This window comes from Chelon labrosus (assembly GCF_963514085.1).
Source record: "Chelon labrosus genome assembly, chromosome: 11".
Classification (NCBI taxonomy): Eukaryota; Metazoa; Chordata; class Actinopteri; order Mugiliformes; family Mugilidae; genus Chelon; species Chelon labrosus.
Genome location: NC_140344.1, coordinates 1,214,906 through 1,239,782, shown reverse-complemented (window position 1 = coordinate 1,239,782; position 24,877 = coordinate 1,214,906). Strand labels below are relative to the sequence as shown.

The following is a 24,877-nucleotide window of genomic DNA, read 5'->3' as shown; positions in this document are numbered from 1 at the left end:
CTAGACCGATTGTTAAGGTGTCTGATTTATGTTCAAAATGGACAAAAGTGAGTTCAATAGTTGTCCATATAAAGAGGGTTGCTAACCGTCCCTTGAAAAACGTATTTAGAAACAAAAGCACGTCCCGTATTGAGCTGAAAAGGGACGCACTTTGTCCCATATTTCCGTGAGGATCAAAAATAGTGTGTAAACTGTTAATGGAATGAATGAACAACAGGGTGCTTTATATGAAAACTTACAGTAAACTTATTCAGGCCGTCTCCTGCTCTGTGACCAATGAGCTGACAGCGGGAATCCCGCTCATCTCATTGGTCGAGGTACTGTCGCTTGAGAAGAAGATACCGGAAGACAACAAAGCAAACAACTTTTCCTCACACTTTATGTTTGCACTATTACAAGAGGAATGTTCTGCTTTCTGTTGTTTTATATTAATTTATGCAGTTTTAAGTTAAGCAGGACAGGTTTCTGTTCATTTTGTCATTTTGTATTAAAAATAAATTGTTGAGTAATAATTTGTTTTCCATGTGTTCATATCACTCAAAAATATGCATCTAATTCAATTCAGGTTAGAGCCAAATAGTTAAAAAAATCGTTTCACACACACAAAAAAGCTACAAAAAAATTCACCACACCGGGAAGGGTGAAGGTAATCGGGTCGGCTGACCCTGCCAATGAGGTGTCCCTTATTCATTTTTCAGGGAGTTGGCAACCCTTTGTGCATATGTTGTTCTGCATTTACAAAATGGAATACATTGATTCCTCCAGTATTTTTGTTGTAATTTCTTTATTTGTTACCATGATTACTTTTATTATCTGGCCCCTTAGTTTGCCTCAGTTTCATGAGCTGGCCCCAATTCCCAATTAATTGAATAGCCCTGACGTACAACATCCCCAGTCTGTAGTGTGCACAGAGGTTCGGGCACGTGGAAGTCTAAAGCCTGTGAAAATGCTAAGACAACTGAACACCAAGCATCGCAGCCTTGCTGCTAAATCCGTTGATTTTTTTCCGCAGAAAGGAGAGAGGGTTAAGGGGACAAATGAAACTCTTAACTAAGCAAATGACAATCCCTGCCAAAGCTCAAAATGCTTCATATGAAGTGGCATATTTAATTGAACAGGACACACGAATGGGGGAACCTGCTGCTCTCTGATGGGACTACTGCCCGCTGCATCACAGACAAGGCTCAGGACATCAAGTGTCAGCTGATTGAGTCACGAAGGAGAGATATTCTTCACAGTCAGATGAATCTACAGATGTATCAAACTCTGCCCAGCTCTTTGTATTTGTCAGATACAGTTCTGAATGCAAACCTAGAGGTGCTATTTTCCACCCAACTGGAAGGAACGTTTACAAAGGAGGACATATTCACAAAACTTGAGACCACACTAAAAAAAGAGGTTCAGTTATGGAACATGTGCATTGCTGTGTGCACAGGCGTGGCAGGAGCAATGCAAGCACAGAATGGACTAAATGCAATAGGCTTACAAGTGGCACCTCCGTTTTTCCTATTGCTCCTGAAATCATCTCTCACCGTTAGTTAGATTGTCTCTCCTTCCCTCCCCTCCCCCAGACCCACTTCCACACACTGCTCAATTTAACTTAACCTTAACGTAACCTTAATGTAGAAAACAGCTCAACAACTTACGGGACTCACGTAATGTCAAGCTATTTATACTGTTCACTAATAAAAATCAACCTTACTGCCACTGTTTAAAATCCAAAGTTTGTGCTCTTAATTTTTTAGACCATGGAGATTTAAAATAATTTCAAGAGTTGATTTGATGATCTTACTCTATGTGCAGTCATTTTAATAGGGGGGATAGCATAATAGCAGTAGCAGTAGTAGATCATCAGGGTCTGGTGGCTTTTATGAGAGAACATGCTGAGCCGCTTGTATGAGCTGTGGGATGAGGTGAGCTTGTTTCTTTTTGAGCTCGCTGTGCACCTCACTGATCCTGACTGGCATATTTGTCTTATATATTTGAAAAACTGAATGGGCTTAATATGTCATTTCATTGTGAAAACACAAGCATCATGTCACTGCATGATAGAATTCAGGCATTCACAAGGTTACTGGAATGCTGGACAGCGCAAGTTGAAATGAGACGAACTGATATGTCTTCTGAGCTGGAGAAATTCACGGAGGAAAATGCATGAAAAAGTCCATCATTACTGACCTTCAGGCACTTCTGGAACACCTTAACAAGTATTTCCCAGAAGAAACTGCTTCGGAACAATATGGCTGAATAAGATGACTGTAACCACAGCGAATCATTCAACGTCTGATCTGGAGGACACGCTGACTTGACTTTCAACTGATCGATCCTTAAAGGTTCTGTCTGATTCCAAGACGCTGGATTTCAGGCAAGAGGGAATACCAACAGCTGTCCAAGGCTGCTATGGATGTTCTGATGCCATTTTTTTCTACGCATTTATGTGGAAAGACTTTCTCAGCACTGACTTACATAAAGAATAAATAAAGATTGCAACTTAACGTGGAGTATGATCTCCATCCGTCTCCAAAATTAAACCCAGAATGCATCTGCTTTGCTCCATGCACAGTGCCCATCCATCACATTAGGCGAGCTGTTTTGCATGCAACAGTGTAGGTGTCAGAAGAACACACAAATCATATTATGTGTTCACTTGTTACTTTAGTTTTTACGCTTAAACTCCTTTTACTAATGTGTTCACCACTCATGTATCTCAGGGGACAGTGAGGGGTTGTGGGTCTCTCTCACTGTTATTTTGTGGGTCATGGTGTGAAAAGTTTGGGAACCCCTGCTCTAGAATATCGCTGTCAAGGCTAAAGTAGCTAAGGCGGGCAGCTCCCCTTGGCTCCAGAAGATCCAACAGATGGTAAAACCTGCATTCTCTGCTACAGAAATCATCTAATGCCATAAACTTCATAACCATGTCTGGAATATTTTCAGATACAGTAGAAAATAGAATATTTATTCACCTTGACACAGAAAAATTTTGAAATCACCGGGGTCTCACAAAATCGTTCGGTGTTTGTTGTTGTTTTTCACACACATTTTACCACTAACTAGTTCCAATGGCAATGAGTCAGTTTCACGACTGGTTATGAAAAATTACACAGAGGCTGACTTTCAGAAAAAAAAAGACAAAGAGTTCGCCACTCTGAAGGAATACAAACTAAACAAAACTCACCAAATCACAGATATGCCAACTTGCATTGGATTGGTATTATCACAGGACTTCCGTGTTAGGAGAAATGGGGTAAGTAATTTGCAGTATTATTTTTAAATTACAAATTATGGGCATGGCTAATACACACTGTGACTTCTACAATTATTACAGATTACTAAAGGTCCCCAGGTACAACCAGGCCCGTGTGAATAAGGTTTAAACTTGTACGTTTAAAATTCCAAAGAATTTCATAATTTTATTTTATCTACGGATCATAACATTAAAAGATTGAAACCACAAACAATGGCCATGATTTAGGACTTCAAGAGGCAATGAAGGATTGTGCAGTGAAAATCTCTGCATGTACTCAGGAACATTTCAGTAAATTTATATCAGTGAACCGGTTTTTGCTACAACCACAAATGCAAGCTAAAATTCTTAAATCACCATCATTTTAAACAAACAAAGGGTATTAAAGAAAATACAGCATTGCTGATTTACATGCTGTATTTTCTTTAATACCCTTGTCATCGAGATATTCCTTTCCCTCACCACGGCAACTGTAAGGTGTGAAACAAACACTAAATGACTAAGGATAGACATCAGTCATTCACTTAATGAGCGTGAAACACAAAGCCAACTATGTCCAACACAATCAGCAGTAGACAGACCTGTCAGCTGCTTTTCATCCTGTTTAGCTTGCTGTATCTGTGTTGGAATAGGTCAATCAGACAGATCACTCTGACCGGCTGTTCAGCTTAGCAAACTATCGTTTGAGAAGAGAAGTGGAAGTGACAAAAGTACACAAAACGATGAAATTCAAAACGCACACATGACAGGATAGGTCAATGAACATGTGTAGTGTGAAAGACAGACCAACTTCCCCACCCAGATTTTTTGTGGTGGAAAGTTGGTCTGGAACCACTCTGTTGGGAACTAATTACGCTCTAGCAAAGCCCTACTGAGCCAATAAAATTGTTTGAGTAGGCTTTATGTGGTGATGGACAGACTAACAGCGACGTCACCCCCCATGTCATCTGAGCACTGAATTTGTTTACAATAAAATGACTCGGAGTGGTTGAAGAACAATCCAATAGTTTTTTTTTTTCTTAGGACTCTTACGTCAACATGACCACGTGCAACACTTTATAGCAGCACACAGGGTGGGAGTACTTTACTATGCCATCTGGTAAGTTTAGTGATAACAAACCATATGCATCATTCCTATGCTGCTCCTTTTATGATTTACCACATTCTTTTAATTTCTTCAGAGCAGGTGAAACTGCGAAGGTACCTCATCATACATAGCCATTGCTGCCATTATTCTCCATACACGTAACACCACAATATTACATTTACCCCTTGTTCACACAAGAACACAACAGTGCCAAGCACTGGGTGCAGTGTCTTGCTCAAGGACACTTCGGCATGTGGTCCATGAGCTGCTAACCCTCTGGTGCTGCTCTAACCTCATTTATACTGCATCAATATAATAGATATAAGTACATAATTAAGTTTATTTACTCTGAAGGCTACACATTCACAAATCTATAGGTCTGGAATAAGACAGCAATGAATTACCTAGTATAGTAACATAGTGGTATATGGTTGAACAGAGCACGAGTGAAGGATTAACAAGGACTCAGTATGTCAGTGGATTTACTACAAAGATAAACATGCCTTGTTCGTTGTCTCCTTTTATGTTCATGTGTGTGCAGATGTCTGTTTTCATCCTCTTAAATTAGTGTCAATGGAATAAAAACAATGCAAAACACAAAGTTGATAATTTAGCTTGACTAAATAAATTGACCCACTCACCTTGACTATTTGTAAGGCATTTAAATTGAACGACCATATTATTAGACTATAACCAGGATAGTTTAGTAGTGAGTGATGTTAGAAGGCTTCATTCACTTGCTAATGTTATGCAATAGCAAAAACATTGCATAACATGGCATTTGGACACATTGCTTTCCTAACGGCAGCTCCACAACATTTGTATTCACTGGCTGCAAATTACGATTAAGGCTGAACCTGGAGATATGGTTGAGGGGTTATTTGCTTCATGTGGTTAGCCTGCAAAGATTCCTAACGTTAGCATTATCAGAAACCTTTGGATATTTGCCCGTTTAGTCAAGAGGTGAATAAATAAATGAAATACTGAAAACGTTATGAAACTGTGTGGTTACGCTGCCCATTTGATAATGTCCATAAACCTGCCAAATACGACCCAACAAGGCTATCTCACTAAGATGCCGTTAGCTAAATGAATTGGGAGGCTAACTAGCGATGCTTGACGAGTCGGCCCCACATCACTGACTTTTAGCGCAAAGCTAACACGCACACTACAAACGTCTTACAGCGCCTTCAGCTGAACAATAACAATAAAACACACAACATTTTAAATTCAAACCCCAAAACACTGTTTATTGCACAAGCAGTGAGTACAACTTGAAGCTAAATCGAGGCCCACTGTGGCCCGCTAAAAGGCTAACGAGATCCATTATCGGACGCAGGTTGCTTAGCACAGGTTGTGAGAATTCCATATTCTCCGTGAAAATTTTAAGTAAGCGGCCCGTTTTACATTTCCTTCAGTGACATGTACAGTTTAGAACAAAGCCACCTAACCCGTTCTAAGATTCAAGAACGTTGTACAGATCGTTTATATAACTGTTGACCTAATGTCCCAGTTGTAGGCTAACAGACAATTACCGATGCGGCGCAGTCAACCTCCCCAGTATCCATTATCGGACAAGTGATTAGATTCCACTTGAACACGTACGTTGTTTTGATAATGTGCATCATTGATTTCCTCGATTACAGTTACGTTGGGCATTAATACGACTGGGGCAATGTGACGTTATAGATCAAGAATTTACGAAATAATACAGTAAATTGTAAACATGCTAACGCCCCGGTGCTTATTTAACCGAACTGTAAAACAAATACCAAACGGATATTAGCTAGTAGCTATTAGGAATAGTTTCCAAATACCCCGATTAGATAAATAGTGAAACGTATTTGTTACTGTGAAAATAAATAAATAAATGCGGATGGAGAGGAGTTTTGCAGGTGGGTAAAAGGGAAACAAACAGGTCAGACGGGGACGTGTCCGATGATTGACGCCTGCCCCTTAGCTGCCCGGTCTCTCCAGACAAAGACAACAGCTAGCCTGATGAGCTTAGCACCGGGATAGCTAGCAGGCTATCCCGCGTTTGAAAAAAGTGGATCCAAATCACAACAAGATCGGCCGCGTTAACGTTTCAACTTACCCCGTTCGGAATCCCTGTCCAATCAGTATCATGTACACTCCATATGTGCCGATAACCCCATCGAAACAATTCAGGCAACCTTCCAAAGTGGTGGATTGAACAGGCGGAGCAGTCAACGTGCTCCTAGTTCACTGGACCGCAGCCATCACACGATCATATCCCAGAGAAAACTGGAAAACAGCGTGGAATATCCACATTATGCAATCAGTTCTCGTAGCGGGATGAAAATCCAACTGACTCCAGACATTCCATGACTGGATCCGATATTCCCAGAGTATCAGATCGCGGTATTCCAGTTAACGGACACATAGACAGCAACAGACAGACAAACAGCACCGCGGGGCTAAATGGCTGTTGGGTACAATACAACCAAACCCTGGAACACTGGATTTCTGGAGTCACTGGATCTGGAGCCGGTTTCCCGGATTTGAGTGGACCTGGAGTCAACGGATTGACGCTATTACTGACGCGTTTATTTAGATTTAAACTCAGAGGCTTGCTTGTTTAACACTTTTTTGTGTAGTACATAATTCCTTACAGTACTTCATAGTTTTGATGTCTTTAGAAGGCAATTTATATACAATGTAGAAAATAATACAAATAAAGAAAAAACACTGCATGAGATGCCGTGTCCAAAACATTTGACTGCTATTATACTCCGTCTTCCTGATGATGATGTTTTTATTCAAAAGCAATAAGTGAACAAACACTACATTCACGTTCACAAATGGGTTTCTTGACAATGTGAGTTAGATGTTTACTCTCATATCTGTTAAATACTGTGCTGACATGAAGAGCCTCACTTAAAGCAAAAACTGTAAGCAGTATTTAAGATTTACATTGTCTCAGAGTAATACTTTTTTTTGCCCCCAGATAAAGGTGGCTATAGATGATCTGGGTTGGACTACTGGACTACTACTACTATAAGTTGCTAATTATGGATGATATTGTCACAGCCATGAATGAAGCTGACAGCTTAATGTGATAGCAATTCAACACCTGTGTTTTCCCTGCTATGTCAAGGCAAAACTGATTGATTACTGAAATATAAATAAAGTCACAGATAGTCTTACATCCTGTTGCAGCTGTTCAAAAAACTAAAAACTAACAAAAGGACAGACTAATCATGCGCTTGGATGCAGTCTTTTGTATTGGGATTTAATCTCTGTTTTTCAAATCAGAACACCAAACTGGGAAAAAAAAGAGAAAAAAATGGACGATGAACCAAAGAAGGCCACTCAAAACAACCAAATAGGCAAAATAGAAGAGACTGGCTTAATGACTTATCCAGTATTTTGGTCACTTGGCTTCACTGGCCAAACAGCCATAATAAAGCATAAGCGGTGTTACAAAGGTGATTATCGCTCCTTTAACTCAGCCGAACCCAATCAGTCTATGAGCACATTCATGTAAAATGGGTTGTGTTGAGACACCAGATGATGCAAACATGGACAGGCCTCGAGCCACGTTTGTCTGATAAGAACAAAGGTTCATTGGTGATTCTATATTGGCCATAGGTGTGCGTGTGAGTGTGAATGGTTGTCTGTCTCTCTGTGTTAGCCTTGTGATAGACTGGAGACCTGTCCAGGGTGTACCCCGTCTCTCGCCTGATGACAGCTGGGATAGGCTCCAGCCCTCCACAGCAACCCTTCACAGGACAAGCGGCTACAGAAGATGAATGAATGAATGAATGAATAAATGAACGACTGCTTTAGTATTTCAAATCAGGTATTACTATGTAATTCAAATTTTGTGAACATAAATACTGTCTAATGTTTAAGTGTAGATTTATTAGTATTTGTTCACTTAACTGTTTTGATTCAGCATGATCACAGACAATAGTTTGTCTGTGACCTTGTCTGTTGTCATTATTTCCCTGCTGCTTCTGGGCTATAGTCTCTGTGTGGAGGAACCCCCGTACACACATCCTCTCCTTAGAATAATCTTCTGTGGCCACTAGGTGCTGCACCAAAGCACCAAATGCTCAGAGACACTTAATTCAAGTTGGCAACAGTTGGTATTAGTGTAACTGGCCACTTGTGAACACTATAACTGTTTTAAAGTTACAGTGTTTTTAATATTAAATTTTAAATGCACATTAAAACCATAAATGCCAATGTGTTCTGTCCATTCAACACAACTGTTATTTCAGTGACAAGCTGGTCCCAGCTCTACTCAGAACAACTAATAACACTGGTGATTGATTTTTGTCTGGTGCAAGGTCTATGACATACAAAATTAAGAAGACAGGGTACTTCCATGTTTTTGAAGCATAGAACTCAATAGCTATGTACTGTGCATATGTTATTCTCAGATGTGTGAGTTTGTCTGCATGTTTTCTCAACAAGAAGATAACATCAGTAATTATTAATAGGAACCTTACCTGTCTTCAGTGAGACAAAGGAGGGTACATCTCCATGGTGACAATCTGCTAGCCCTGCAAACACAGTACAAGCACATTCTGGCTGGGTTGGACAGTTGTAAATGAGTGACTGCGTGGCTTTTACCAGAGCTGCAACATGCACAGGTCATATCAGCCTTTTAAATCGGTCACTAACCGTTACCTGCAGCAGCGATGGGACCAGAACAACTACGAAAACCACCGTAGAAAGGTAAAAGGATGGAGGACTGGTGAATGTGGCACTGCTGGTCATTTGTATATGTTGGTTATTGGTCGCTAAAGGACAGGAGTGTATTCGAGTTGCGGTCTCTGTCAAAAATTGGTGGCCTAGACGGATGACGGGAATAAATGTTTATAGATGAAGCATCAGTGTAGCTACAATTGATGGGGATGGATTAATAATATGTAGGAAATGAAACACCAGTGTAGGATTAATGGACTGTGAAAAAAACACAGACTTCAGATGGGTTAGTGGAGGGACAGATTTGTGGATTTTGAAATTATGGCTTTAAATGAGGCAGCACAGTGGGAAGGTGGTTAGCACTGATACCTCACAACGTGAAGGTCCCGGGTTCGAATCCATGGACCAACTGGGCCTTTCTGTGTGGAGTTTGCATGTTCTCCCTGTGTCTGCGTGGGTTCTCTCCGGGTACTCTGGCTTCCTCCCATCATCCAAAGACATGCTCATTAGATTCTAAATTGGCCGAAGGTGTGAATGTGAGTGTGAATGGTTGTCTGTCTCTCTGTGTTAGCCCTGCAATAGACTGGAGACCTGTCCAGGGGGTGTACCCCGCCTCTCACATGATGACAGCTGGGATAGGCTCCAGCAGACCCTGCGACCCTTCACAGGAATAAGTGGTTACAGAAGATGAATGGGTTTAAATGAATGTGATGAAATAGAAAAGTTGAGATTATGATATATCTGTGGTTTGAGATGAATACGACATGTATGGGATGATCCCATATGTAATACATGATGCAATGCATGAGTACAAATTATAAATACATTTCTAGAAGTGAATTGTCCAGTAAAATTAACTGTATACTTGGGCACACCACAGTATTTAAAAAAAATGTATATTAACCAAACCACAAGGAGGAATAGTAATTGTAAAAGTCTGAAATTAACAAAAAGATGGTGGTTTTGGTTTCATGTAAAACACTGCTGTGAGTTTCTCATACTGTGCACTCAATGTATAAATCAAATACAGAAAAAGAAACATACAACATACATACAAACATACATATTTTGTAGTTGTTGGAACTCTTTTATGCTCATAATTAAACACTCACAGTCACTTCACCAAAGAACAAAAAGTCACCAGATAGTTAAGCGCACATTAGCTGTTGGATGTTTAATGTTAATTTGAACCACACAGTGCTTCACACCTAGCTAATGTAACGTTAAAAGAAAACAAATCTACTGTATATTAGTGACTTCACCTTCATGAGCCTTTGGTTGATTGTGGTATTGGCAATCTCAATATTGGGAAGTTGGGTATCTTAAGCAAACTGTAAATTTTGCAACATTGAGTATCTGGAGGTTCAAGTAACAACAACATAACGATTGAATTGCAGTGTTACATAATTTATTTGATTACCAGACACCTCAGGTGAAATTCTGATAATAATCAGCATATCAGTCATATCTTCAAATCAACAAATAAAAAAAACACACTCCATGCAGTAAAAATCTATTGACTATATCTAAAAATATATTTCTACCAACATATCACAGATTAACAATCAATAATTGTTGGTAGTGCCTCTTGGAAATTAGGAATGGAAATTACTTTATGAACTTCTGATGTTAATGCACACTTATACATTATGGTCATATGTACAATGTTTATATGGTTTTATGAAAACTTAAAATATATCTTATAATTAGTGCCATATTGCATTGTCCATTCATGTGAAAGGACACACTTAAACACAAATACAGGTGCACTAACCACAGGAAAATCCATACACAGGTTAGGAAAACACAGTACATTCACTCACCAGGGTTAACCTGTGCAGGTGAACTCTGCCCTGCCGGTCGTGGACAACAAAGGCATCAAGACACCAGCTCATGTCCAGCTCAAACTGAAAAAACTTCAGGTCAGTGGACACACGCACACACACACACACACACACACACACACACAGTAAAGTGTGTTTAACACAGTTTAAATCAGTTTCTTTGATATGATGATTGAGTCAGAATTGGCAGATGCCATACAAAATGTTACTGTATTTTCTCCAGTTAGTGAACTAATAGGTTTAAATTAGTTTAATGTCAGTAAAGTTAAAGTTTTTCCATGTTTAAAATGTTGCCCTTTAATTGTAAATTGTCTTGCTTTTTATATAGCTCTTTTCTACCTGTTGGTACTCAAAGCACTTTACAGTCATCTACCAATTCGCTCACACAAGCACACTTTGGCATGTGCCACATTCCAGGGATCGAACCGCTAACCCTCTGGTTTGTAGACAACCCGCTCTACCTACTGAGCCACAGCCGCCCTTGCAGAGTCACTGCTTGTAACTAACACTTGATGAGTACCTGAAATGACTCCGGTCTGTGTTTAAACCTTGGCTTCTGTGGTTCAGCTGCAAGACGAGCGGCTGTTCATCATTGACAGAGACAATCGCCTCCTAGCTTCCAAACTGGCTGACATCGTTTGCTCTAAAGGCCTGGTTGACCACAGGAACCAGTACCACCTGAGGAGGTAAGCTGTTTTGTTAATAATGAATCAAGATACCCACACAAATTATCTGCAGACATCTTGCCTTACCATGTCATGTTGCATCCTTTCACTTCTTCCTAAGTAAGTCATAAAGTTACATCGTCATGAACTGTCCTATCATGTCACATTATATTATTTTATGGTTTTCTTGTGCATTCTGATTTTCCAGAGTTTCTCTTCCTCATATATTATGCCATGTCTTGCCCTGTATAGTGATGGCACACATAATTTCTTCTTATATCGCTTCACATCAATCAATCCTGTCCTCTAATATCCTTGGATGTAGACAATTTGTGTTCTTGTAGTAATTTAATGACTAAGCAGCCTCCCCTGCTTTCAATATAGGAATTAACACTAGGTTATGTTTTCTGTGACATTGTTACATGACATATTGTGTGCCCTGTACACATCTGTTGCGATTTCTGCTATCTTTCCATGTAATATGAATGTCTTTGAGAGTTTTTGCTCCTACACACAGTGGATAACATCTGTCTGGGTAACAATCCATCAGAAGAATGTTCCACTAATGTTTTGTCCATTAATAGCAGAGTTGCTATATTGGCAAAGGCAGCTAGGAGAGCTGGCATGGTAACGTGGCAAATCAATAGCCCAACATATCAATATTGTTTTGTCAAGAATGAAGATAACAGTGGAATATATGTTGTTTCTTTGTAGCTGCAGGGCAGGTTTCCATATTGAGAGCATATATCACCCCATAACTTACTGATTAAATTACTATGGGAACAAAACAGATTATTACATAAAACAGAGTGAAAAAAAAAAGAAAAGATTATTTATTTTTTTTAAAACGAAAGAAAAAATATATTTTTTACTTCATCTCTGATGAAGTTACATTCACGGCGGTTTTCTTGACTCATGTTGAAACCTCAGCCTTCTGCCACTGTGGTCTTTAACACTACTATGGTGACACCAGTGAACCATGTCGGACCTTTGAATAATTGATGTGACCAGCTCTGCACTGTTCTGGTGTTGAATTATTGATTCTGACGGGGCTGTGTCATAGTGATGGCACTTTCTGCTATTTATCTGCCCTCAGACTAGCCTTTAACATCCACAATCAGCTAAGGTTTGGGGTCATTCTGCTACACAGAGCAGAATACAGAACTCATACAACCAGTAGATCTATAAAATCACTCCTGGTTAGTAAAACAATGTGTCCTATACAGTGAACGCTCATAGTTCTGGATCAGTGCAGTTGACTTATGTCTTTCATGCACATTTGTGGACCGTCAATTAAACTCCATTTTGTATTTGATTATTAGAATTCAGTTTTTCAAAACATAGGCTTTACCTTATTAAAGTTTATTTGTAGCATCACTTTAAACTTTTATGGCTTTGAATTAGCCTTAAAGCTGAACCAACTTCCCACCCATTATTTTTTTTGAGCTGGAAAGTTGGTCCGGGGTCGAGAAAATGGTATGATATGCAACAATGGTCCCCTGTGTATTAATCTTTTTCTTTTATGTTCTCATCCTCTGTGTCTCCTTTAGTCTAAATGCAAACAAGAGGAAGCAGGAGCTTCAGTCGATCAGCCATCAGAATCAGGCCATCTACCAGAGAATCACATCTCGCCAATCGGAGTACCGGCGTCAACTGTGGCTGGATGACTGGGAGAAGACGGAACATCGACTGGATGACATTTCTCGATACCCCAGAGGGATAGCTGACAAACAGGTGAGTCTGCTTTATATACCTACAGTATACATACGTACAGCGAGTTACACTTCCGAAAGTTGATTTAATAGAGATAACAGACATAAGTGATGCACAATATTTTACATAACTGTATATTCCATATTTTCCATAGCCATATTTATACTCATATTTATATTACATTGCGTTCAATTCCATTCCATTTTGGCTTAGATTCCTTTCTTTTTGCAACTGTTTATTTTTACCTTTTGAATACTATTTTATTTTATATATATTTTACTGTTTACACTGAGCATTTTGCAGAGCTGTAAACAAAATCTTGTTGCACTGTACAACCTATGTTCTGCAAAGACAATAAAGAACATTCTATTCTACTCTGCTGGACTAATGTGCTGGTGTGCATGCGATAATACCCCTTGTACTGACTGTTATTTCGGAATGAACCCCGAAGATGAGTGATCTGAGTGCTGTTTGTGTGTCTGCAGAAAATGCACAGGAAGGTGAAGTTTGCCGCCGTGGAGGGCAGTGAGCAGCCTGCAAGGTGCAGTAACTCGAACAATAACAGGAAAAACAGAGAATCCTGCAACACAAACGTCCAGGAGCCGCTAAATATGTCCTCAAATAGACAATTTATTTTCTAGCAACTGCCTTAATAATAAATGCATAGTCAATCTAAATATATTTGGCTTCTGTGGCATAAAAGCTCACATATTTCAGTTACAGTTGTGTTACCATCCATGTGTCATTGAGGAACATGGCTGTTATACTCCATGGGGCATGGTTTATCTCTGAAGTTTTCATTAGATGAGGGAACTGGTAATGATCCAACCACAATGACCATTCAAACTGTGTGCATCTGCAGTAGCTCAACATATGAACATCAAGATGCTCTTAATAAATAATAAAAAGAGCTGTTGCTATTAGTATTTAAATATATTTTACAGCATGTTTTATTATTTGGTCTTGTTTTGTTTTATTTCCAAAATAGATTGCAGTGCAATATTAATGCATGGTTGTTCCTGGTGTGCAAAGAAAGGTCTCTTGATGTTTGCAACAAACCTAAAGTAAGAATATGCGTCAGAGTGGAGCCTTATGTGAGATCTCTGTGTGTACAGTTTCTGTTTCTGTTTGACAAATGTACAATCTATGTAACTGCCTATAAGTACATGACAATATAAACAACCATTGTGTTCTGCAGTTGTTATTTTAACAGCTGTGTGAATGTCCTCATGTTGCTCAACCTCCATGGGTCCACCACTTTTGGATACACTATTACTGGATGCAACTACGCAATACTGTGATAAACTATTTTGACTTTTGTAATCCTCTGAATTTTCAACCGGCACCATATCAGATCAATATTTTAACTTGACCATCTTGGTGTCATGAGATGGCATATGATTAAGAGCCCAGTTCATATCCTGTATTGCCGCTATGTCCTTCATTTATTCTTTATTTTGTGCATGTGTCATTTCATGGCCTCAGTCTAGATTAAGAACCCCAAACCTTAGCCCTAAATATCTGCAAAACAGTTGACAGTCCCATTAGCCTCAAATAGTGGCACCTCAAATGCTGTCAGTTAAAATCTTTACATGCTGGCTAAGAAGGATTGCTGTGATGTTTGTCTGGTTGAGAAAGCAGATGGTGTACTAAAGGAAAGATTTAAAGGTGCTTATTTCAACAACAACAAACAAAAGGGCTAACTGCCATGTCTACAAACAGATGTAATGTAAGATGTAACAGAAGTTCAATATTTTAGGCATATTGGTGAGGCTGTCAATCACTCCATCACTTGCAACGTTGCATTTGTTTGCTTGTCCCCAAGAAGACACTGGCCATGTATATGACTTTCATGTGATTTAGAGTTCAAGAAGAAACTCGTGGATTACTGACTTAAAAGGCCACTACTACTCATATACACACGGTATCACAATGCCTTTGTGTGACAATAATCATCAAAAGAACTTAATGACTTTGATGTAGTTAAGATATTATTTTGAGCATAGTGTACCTGTGAAGTCTGTTAAAATGAATACAGTGTAACCTGGCTAAACATTTTAAATGATAAATTCAAATTAGTAGCTCCTATACTTTATTGTTTTGTCCGCTGGGGGGCAGTATATGTGCATTTCTACAGTGTGACATATCTTCTCCAATAAACCCTCAATGGTTGAGATAATATATCGCTTGCTATCCACAATATTTGCAATAAATACTCAGTTAATAAATATGGTCACATAGGTTATGTTAATAATACGTTTTATTTATTATTATTTCCAACTCAGTTTTTGAATATTGAAACAATATCTCATTGGACACTTTTAATTTACACCAGGTGTTAAAACTGACAATTCACTGTTGCTTAAAAGAATCTGGATGAACATTGTGTATAATAAAAGCCTTATTCTGGTGGCCAAAATTTTACGGGGCTGGTTTATATATTTATATACACCAATCAGCCACAACATTAAAACCATTGACATTAGAAGTAAACAACATTGACCATCTTGTGACAATCCAATGCTCTGCTGGGAAACTTTTGGACCTGGCATTCACGTGAATGTTACTTAGACATGTAGCACTCACCTAGACCAGACCAGGCACCCCCACCCCATAGCAATGACACCCCTTGATGGCAGCAGCCATCCCCAGCAGGATGCAGCCTGACGCAGGCACACACACAAAAACGAAAACTCAAAAAAACCTGAGGAACAGCACAAATTGTTGACCTGGCCTCCAAATTCCCTAGATCCCAAACTGATCAAGTATCTGTCGGATCATCCATAGAGGCCCCTCCCCTCAACTCACAGGACTCAAAGGCCCCCACTAACAGCATTCTGTTGCCAGACAGCACAGGACACCCTCAGAAGGCCATGTCCATTCCCTGATCAATTGCAGAAAAAAAGTTTAAAAACATTATATAAAATATAAACTATGCCTTACTGGCCAAGTACAACCACATACAAAAATTTAGTTCTCTGCATTTAACCCGTCGACACAGAGGTTAGTGAGCACACAGCAGTGGGCAGCCATGTAAGGAGTCCATGGAGCAGTTTACTGGTTATATGCCTTGCTCAAGGGCATTTCTGCCAGGAATTCAAACTAGAGACAGTGCTATTTTCACTAGCCACTTCTACCACCACAGCAAGGAAATGCAGTGTATCTTTATGAGGCAAGCAAAAATCCAGGATAACTAGTAGTTGTGACATTTGTGAGACAAGGAAGAGTGCTGTCTAAAGTGTAGCTCACTTTCCCTGTTTTACTAGATTGGACTGAAGTTCCAGCTTCCAGGTCTGGTGTCTCACTGAGTTGGAAAGCACCTTATATGTGTGGACTACCATTTTGTTCAATGTTCTTTTGTATAGTTTTACAGTAGTGAGACAGGTATAATAGAAATAGGGTGCCATACAGCATAGTTTCCAAGTCTAAATATTACTAAAAGCAGTAATATCATCGTAAACCAATTAATCAAGAGGAGGGCCTGGTGAGTTGCAAAAAGTAAATATATGTGCGGTGGAAAAGCCCTTTAACACCATCCGTCTGTCCTCATGGCGAGCTTGACTGGAAAACTCTTTAGGCCAGGACAGCAGGCCATCTGGGAACAGTTAGCTAGCGTTTGGAACTGTAAACTAGGCCTGCTCCCCAGGCACCAGACCAAATGGTAAAATATCAAAAAATATTCAGTGAGTTTCCTTCCTTTCAAAGTAAAAAAGGTGTGACACATAAAATACCGTAGTTCTTTCAGCAATATACACTGGCATAACATTATGACACCCTTCCTAATATTGCCCTTTGCTGCCAAAACAGCCCTGACCCTGACTCCATTAGACCCCTGAAGGTGTGCTGTGGTATCTGGCATCAAGAGGTTAGCAGCAGATCCTTTGAGTCCTGTAAGTTGTGAGGTGGGGCCTCCATAGATCAGACTTGTCTGTCCAGCACATCCTAGAGATGGTCGGTTGGATTGAGATCTGGGGAATTTGTTGTGCTCCTCAAACTGTTCCTGAATCCTTTTTACTTTGTGGCAAGGTGCATTATCCTGCTGAAAGAGGCCACAGCCATAAGGGATTATCGTTTCCATGAATGGATGTACATGGTGAGTAACAATGATTAAGTAGGTAGTACCTGTCAAAGTAACATCTACATAGATGGCAAGACCCATGGTTTCCCAGCAGAACATTGCCCAAAGCATCACACTGCGATGCACTGTGTATTCTGAGATCTTTCTATCACAAACAGCATTAACTCCATCAGCATTTTAAGCTACAGTAGCCTGTCTGTTGGCTCAAACCACACGGGCCAGCCTTCGTTCTCCATGTGCAGCATCAGTCCACCCATGACCCTGTCACTGGTGCACCACTGTTTCATCCTTGGACCACCTGTGATAGATAGATGACCACTGCAGACCGGAAACACCCCATAAGAGTTGCAGTTTTGGAGATGCTCAGACCCAGTCGTGCCAGCTCTGTTAACCTGACCAGCAAAGGATAAACTTGTCTGCGTCAAAAACAGTGACATGGAAGACTATATTAGCATATTTAGTCCATCAGTTTAGCATCTACTGCTTCACATCATGGAGTAGGATACTTATACCTAATGCGATAGTGGTTACAGAATATTGTGTCTTGAGACAATTACTGGCACCATATAAACAAAAGTGAACTGAATTTAACATTAGTCAGAGAAGAGGTACGAATTTTCCAGTCTATACAGGCCTATAGGAGAGTCAAGTGTTCTTCATTTCTTGGGCCATTCACGCTTGATGGTTTTGCTGTTATTCTCTCCTGTTTTATATTGCATAGTACACTTTCTTTAACTTTTAATGACAATAAACTTTTTCTTATTGTTCTTCTGCCCTCTTGTATGAACCAGTTTATTTTGCAAGCTGTCTCTTGTAACAGATTTGTAACAGATGTAACAGCAGTCAGATTATTGCTGAGTGTATTTGTAAGGAGGGGATCTGGTAAGATCATTTGGGTTTAGCCACGTAAACTGAAAACCTTCATTAACTGGGTGAGAATTAAAGAACAATGTGATTCATTAATGCTGTCAGACACAGAGGAAAGCTGATCCAAGATTAGACCCCCAATGGGAATGAATGTGGAATCAGTGAGACTGTAATAGACATCAGAAAGAGATGAGAAGACGTCATGGCAGACAGCAGTAAAGAGAAGATCCTTGCAAAGTTTCAGTTTAACTTTAATAGCTTGCCTTTCTCTGACAATACTGGCATAGACCAAGAAAAAAACAAAAGCCAGCGATGAACAAATCAAAAGCGTATAACTCGTGTTTTTTTTAACATGATGGACTGGTTTAAATGTTCCAAAGTCAACAAAACAAATGGAAAATGTAATATTTGTGTGATACTTTTACACAAAAGTATCACAAGTATCCCTGCGATAGACTGGCGACCTGTCCCGGGTGTACCCTGCCTCTCGCCCGATGACAGCTGGGATAGGCTCCAGCAGACCCCCGTGACCCTTAACAGGAATAAGCAGGTACAGAAGATGAATGAATGAACGATAATATAATGACATATTCAATAGCGTTTAATTTTCATTTAATGTTCATTAACTTCAAGTTCTTTTTCAGAACAAAAAAAAAAAAAAAGTTTGAGCTCCCGACATGTCTTGTCCGTACTCGGAACGGGACTGCTCGCGCTAACAGCTCTTAGACGGTACCGTACGGTTGAAATGCTTCGGTGGTACGCAAATTCCATTTTGGTAGCCGTTAGCTGCATAGACATATATATATGTCTATGGTTAGCCGAGCTCATGTGCATCAGTGTAATCGGTGTACTAGGAAATCGTGCACTGACAAAAGTTCTGCGATGTTTGGAACGCAAACTGCGATTAGAGACAAGAGCCAATTAATAAGGTCACTTGCCACCAAGTGGTCAGGGGTGTGAATTGCAATTTGTCAAAATGACAGATGGCCTTCAGATATTTAAAAAAACGGTCAATGACGGAAAATATTCAGTTAACGCGACCCCTGATGTGGAGATAGATTTTAGCATTCATTAATACACAAGATCCTGTGTATTAATGAATGCTACAACAACCCGAAGGAAAGTTTCTCTTGAGTAAAGTTCTCCAAATGAAAAGACTATTTTGATTTCATATTAACTTTGTATTTGTGTTCCCTGTGATGAATGTGTTGCCATCTTTCCAATGTTTAGCTGAGCTTATTGAGTGTCAGGAAATTTAAAAAGAACTTTGTTGTCGTTTAGTGGTGCTTGTTATGTGGTTGAAGTGATCTCAGAGCAGTTTATTTCCTTAGCTGTGATGTTTTGAGTCATCTTGTTGTCATGGTAAGTGTGGGATTGACTCATGTTCATTTTGTCCTTTATTTTCAGTCTGTGTAAGTCATATGGCTTATGGAATTTATATTGCACCCATTTTCACTGTACATTTATAATTTAATGCAGATATATTGACAATACAAGTAGATACATTTTAAATAACATCATTTATAATTAATGTATCATTCAGTTCTATTTTTCCACAAAGTGTAATGTCAGACTAATTCCAAACTGACTTGGTCATTGCTGGCTTCTCTCACTTGAGAATTCATCCATCCAGTCAGATCTGATCATAGCGTCTGAACTGAAACCACAGCATTGAGAGCACTCCACTAAAATTTAGTTTAAGGAACAGTACCAAATTTTGGGATGTGCTTATTCATCATGGTTGTGTTATAAACGTTGTAACACTTGTCCTACACTCTGTATCTCATGCCTATTTGTACGTGCACTTTATATGGTGGAGAGTGAAATGATGTCATGTTCACTGACTGGCTGATTTAAAAACCATTTTACCATTTTACCATCTGCTTCACTTTATTTCTTTTGTTTTGACTCTGAGGTCCCACTTGTTATTTCTAGCAGAGTGGCAGCACCCTGTATCTTTTTATTGACAGGGAGGGAACGTCTCTGTGTTAATGAATAACACTGTGGAAGAAAGAAGCATGGTGACACAGTTACATTCTAGGGATTAATCCAAGATGAGCACATAGGGCTAGTTTGAACAAAGTTAAACATTTATAGCTTAAATTGTACATTTTAAGAAAACATATATTCACTTTCTTGGTGAGTTGTATGATCTGGTAATATTCTTCCCTTGTATGTATGGTTGGTCAATATGAAGCTACAGCCTTTTGTTGTTGAGATTAGTTTAGTTTAGCATAAAAAGTTGTTGAGATTAGTTTAGTTTAGCATAAAAACTGGAAACATGTGGACACAGCTGGTCTGGCTCTTCTAAAGGGTAACAGAATCCACCTGAATGAAGAACCAGCACATCATAACACATATCCACTTTTATTCCACACAAAAGTTACAATTTGCTTTTTGACACAAATCAAGGTTTGTGATTTAACCAGCTGAAAATCCAACAAGTTATTTCTTGGTGCAGACAAAAACTAAAGCATGTGTTGAGAAAAATATGAAATCAATCTGCAGCTTAATTCAATTGTGTTTTGAATTCTTGGTCACTTTTAGAATACACTTAAAACAACATATTAACTGAACAACTATTAATATACATATACTGTAGAATATACATATAATATAAAATCCCTGCCAGTTAATGTTTTACAACAGAAAAATAATAAACGCCAGTGTTGTTGAACAGAACCCAAGAAATCAGATCACAGCACAGCATTGTGGTCATATGACACCAGCCAGCAGAAACTATGTTGTTTCTGGATTGTAATCATTCCCTTTAAAACCCAGTCTTCACACTCTAATAGTTTCTGCTCACTCACTGGTGTGCTGTATGGCCTCACTTTCATCTATTGTTATTTGCACAGATTTTCTGTGCACTGACAGAACCTCTGCTCTTAAACGCTTGCTCTTGCTCTCTGATATTTTGAAAACAACCATTGACAGATAATGTATGTCATGATATGTCTCTGTTTAAAATACCCTGCCATCAGGCTTTTTGCTGTTGAGAAGAATCAGATTAGAGAATAGCAAAATACTGTGCTGAAATTTTTGTTTCACTGGTGTGAATATCTATGACAAATCACAGGTGTGTTAAAACATACATTTTTAATAGTTTCTAATGAATAACTTCTAATCCGGACCTACTTCTTAAAGTCATAGTTGCCTTGTTTCTTTTTATTCATTTCTAGTTTTGTTTTGAAAATACACATCTCTTCAAATGTCCTTGCCTGAGATTCCTGCCCACGTGTGTTTACCGCCTGGGTGATTAGTTCCACCTGTGCCACATTACCTTCCTTCACTTCACTGTATTTTGGCTCAGTTTTCCACCCCGTGCACCCTCTACCACAACACTCGGATTCCATTCGCATTAGGTCCCATTCCAAATCATCCAAGTGGGAATTGGTGACAAAGTCCTTCATCATGAGTCCATGCTGATATGTAATGCAGTGGAACTCCCAGCAGTCAGTTAGAACTGAAGAAATCTTTCGGGTGAGACGTAAAAAAGTTTTTAAGAAACTTAAGCAAGTCCTCTTGCCTGTGTTGCATCCTGCTGCATTCAGCAGCAGTTAGGTTGTGGTTTCTGAATTGAACTAAATTGTGGTCTTGTCCTCTATGACTTTCAACATTTGATATATTATATAATCAATCATATATAATATTTCCCTAACTTTAACATAAGTGGTTTGTTGCCTAACCTGCAGTCTGGATGTGATCCCCAGTTTGTGGTGTCAGAGTTGGCTCACCATACACCACTACCACCTGCTACCAACTTCACTTTTTTGTTCAAATATCATTGCCTCTGAAATTTGGTCTGGACAGTAATTATACTTATAAGCACTAAACAACTTAGTTTAATAAACACTTCAGAGTGCTTTCTGAAAGGGTTGAACTGGTTTATAAGTATAAACTATGCTTTAAATTTATTCATAGCTATACTGTGTCATAATGCATTTATTGAGTATATACTTATTATCTCCATACTCCCTAATAACGTCCTCCTAGAGAACACTGGTTCACATCTGGTCCTCTGCACATTCTGTGGAATCACAGTCACAAATTGAGGCATTTCCTGTTTTTGCTGTAGCAGAGACATTAAAGGTTTTGAAAAGGGAAGGTGAAGTTAAAGGCTCTGTGTGTGTGTGTGTGTGTGTGTGTGTGTGTGTGTGTGTGTGTGTGTGTGTAGAGCAGACACATAAGGCAGGAGGAGGTGCATTTACTACACTCCTCCTCCTCCTCCTTCTCCTCCTCCTCTCTGTCCCTCTCACACATCAAGGCACTAGAGTTAAGAATCAACCCGTACACCCTCACTCTGTTTATTTGAGTAATTTCTGATCAAGCAAACTCATGGATTATCACCATCTTCTGCTGCTGTGGACCTGCAGCCTTTTGCCAGGTGAGCAAGCAAGCAGCAACTTACACAGCATAGGTCAGAGAGTGAGAGTACTTAAAGTATCAATGTGTTTATGGCAGACAGGTGCTGCAGATGAACTGTCGGCTAGATGTAGATTTCAAGCTTTGAGGTTCCTTTTAGAAACCACCTGTTGACATGACAAGTATTGAGAGCACAAGTCAGGGCTACAGTGCCAGTCCACTCATTCTCCAAAAGTTGGACAGAGAGAGAAACGTACCAAACATTGCTGAATTAAGGGAGGAGTAGTAACATCTCCATCACCATGCCCCTGCTGCTGGTAGAGCAACATAACTTTACAAATTTGACCACGTTTGTGACTCAGAGACCGCTTTCCTATTTCCTCTTATTAAGTTGTTACCATACATTTCAGCTGGAGTACCATGATCCCACAGGTCCCTCAAGTGAATCTGTGTGCTTCCCCTGCGGTGAAGCCTGCAGATCAGTAATCGTTCTCGCTGTGAGGTGATGAGTATTTCTCCTTGAACTAAGAGGGGAATTGATTTTTACAGCATGTTGAGGCTCTTATACTGATCGTTAAACTTGTGCAGCAACACATCAGTCATGACGTTGTGTGTTTGTTCTACACTTTTTACATACTGTTTTTAACATTTGACTTAACCTCAGGATATAAACAGGTGGGATTATAGTCCTGGTAAATTCTGAATCCTCCTTGTATCATATTTCAATTTGGAAAATATACAGCATAAGATGTGATGGGCTCATTTGTTACACCCACTGTGAACTGAGTATTTAAGCATAAGATATATTGTCTCATGGAACATAGCTGAATAAAAACAACCTTCCATTTGAAAACTGCTGTGAAGCTTCACAAGCACTGAATATGGCAAAATAACTATAATATATACGAATGTAATTACCTAAAACCGCAGGATTATTATGTGGTCAGCTTTTCTAAGTAGGTTTGACGAATGATACAAAAAGATGCTACACAGACTGTCAGGGTTGTAACCTTTAATCTGGTCTGTGCTGCTTGTCAGGGAGTTGAAGGGTTATGTTGTGATCAGTGGGCTGCAGTGATTTGGACCCAGTACAGTCATCTGCCTGCCTGCTGCAGGAAGTGATACAGACGACATTTGGCAACAAGCTGCTGTTCATTAAATCATTCCTACTTTTCTGAGCTATTTATTTCCTAATACTGAACCTAATTTTGTAGATTTTGGAAAAACACAAAATTCCTTTGTCGTCTACAAAAAAAGTATGTTGTATAATACGTTTTTGCAGTAGCTGCTGCTGGGGTAATATCTGGTCTCAATTATACGAGCTGCTAGACACAGTGAAAAATCATCCAATGGACACATAATCAAAACAAAAAAAAGTCACAAAGTCTGAACGGCTTCATAAAGAATTTATAAAATATGCCATCGTTGACAGAGAGGATCATCCAAATTAGTCAAGTCATTCAGACAGCAATAGGAGACTGTCAGACGTGGATTTGGATCTTGTATCCTTGCTCTGGCAAGTCCCTGTGTGAATTTTGCCAACATTTCTGATATATTGAGCTGCTCCTTGGCTCAGCTCAGACAGGAGCAGATTCCTTTCAGCTGAGAGGAAACAAACACATCTTAATAACAATGACAATACTTTCTTTTCCATTGTCTTTTATCTTTTTTTGTACTCTGCAGCCAAAATCCTCACTGCTGTCTTTGCTGGCAAACAATTTCACACCGTCTGATGAGTTTTCCACACATGCTCATGCTCATTTAGACAGCTGGACGAGACAAACTGGAGCACTCTGAGAAAATACTCTAACACAGTCAAATACTAAAATCATGCTGCGGCCAAAGGGTAATGGCACTCTATGACAGGAAATTAGCAACCAGCATAAGAACACTATAAAGCAAAGTTGATTTTCAGTTGAAAGTTGAAGTTGACACGTATTATTTAATCCGGTCCATCCCTTCTTTTAGTACAACTTTGTACCTCAAGAAAGATAGTGAGCCATTGTAGAATCCGTGTGTCCTCAATCATAGATGAGAGGAATAAGATGTGGCAGCCATATTCCTTTGACGTCACACTCACAATGTCCTTGAATATCATCAAGTAGCATCTGTGTGGAAAACTTGACTGGTTTATGATCACATTGCTTTGGCCAAATACATAAATGGGTCGCCGAATTTGCCAGGATCTCCAGAAGTATTTATAAAAAAGGCACAGAAATATGACGTCAGATAAACAAACAAGCTTCGCCTGCCACCTCTTCATGCCTTACAAAACACCACTAAAATGCTAGGGACAATTCAAGTCAATTGTATTTATCAATGTCAATAAAGAAAAAA

General features: G+C 39.4%; 3 protein-coding genes across 3 annotated transcripts in view; 2 read left to right on the top strand and 1 right to left on the bottom strand.

Annotated features, from left to right (window-relative positions):
* The window catches only part of LOC311495062 (zinc finger protein 609-like), a 33,891-nt gene extending 27,054 nt beyond the window's left edge, over positions 1-6,837 (bottom strand). The window contains exon 1 of the mRNA XM_084554373.1: positions 6,427-6,837. The gene's annotated coding sequence lies outside the window, so the exon portion shown is untranslated. The remainder of the gene's footprint in view (positions 1-6,426) is intronic.
* Positions 6,838-8,739: 1,902 nt separating this feature from the next.
* Positions 8,740-13,350, top strand: LOC311495256 (uncharacterized protein CFAP97D2). The gene is made up of 4 exons (XM_084554650.1): positions 8,740-9,038; positions 10,850-10,930; positions 11,420-11,538; positions 13,068-13,350. The coding sequence occupies exons 1-4, from the start codon at positions 8,946-8,948 to the stop codon at positions 13,312-13,314; spliced, it is 540 nt and encodes a 179-aa protein (XP_084410776.1). The 5' UTR covers positions 8,740-8,945; the 3' UTR covers positions 13,315-13,350.
* Positions 13,351-22,170: 8,820 nt separating this feature from the next.
* Positions 22,171-24,877, top strand: part of LOC311495357 (integrin alpha-11-like) — a 48,121-nt gene continuing 45,414 nt past the window's right edge. The window contains exon 1 of the mRNA XM_084554770.1: positions 22,171-22,562. Within this exon, the coding sequence (XP_084410896.1) occupies positions 22,514-22,562 (49 nt within the window). The 5' untranslated portion in view covers positions 22,171-22,513. The remainder of the gene's footprint in view (positions 22,563-24,877) is intronic.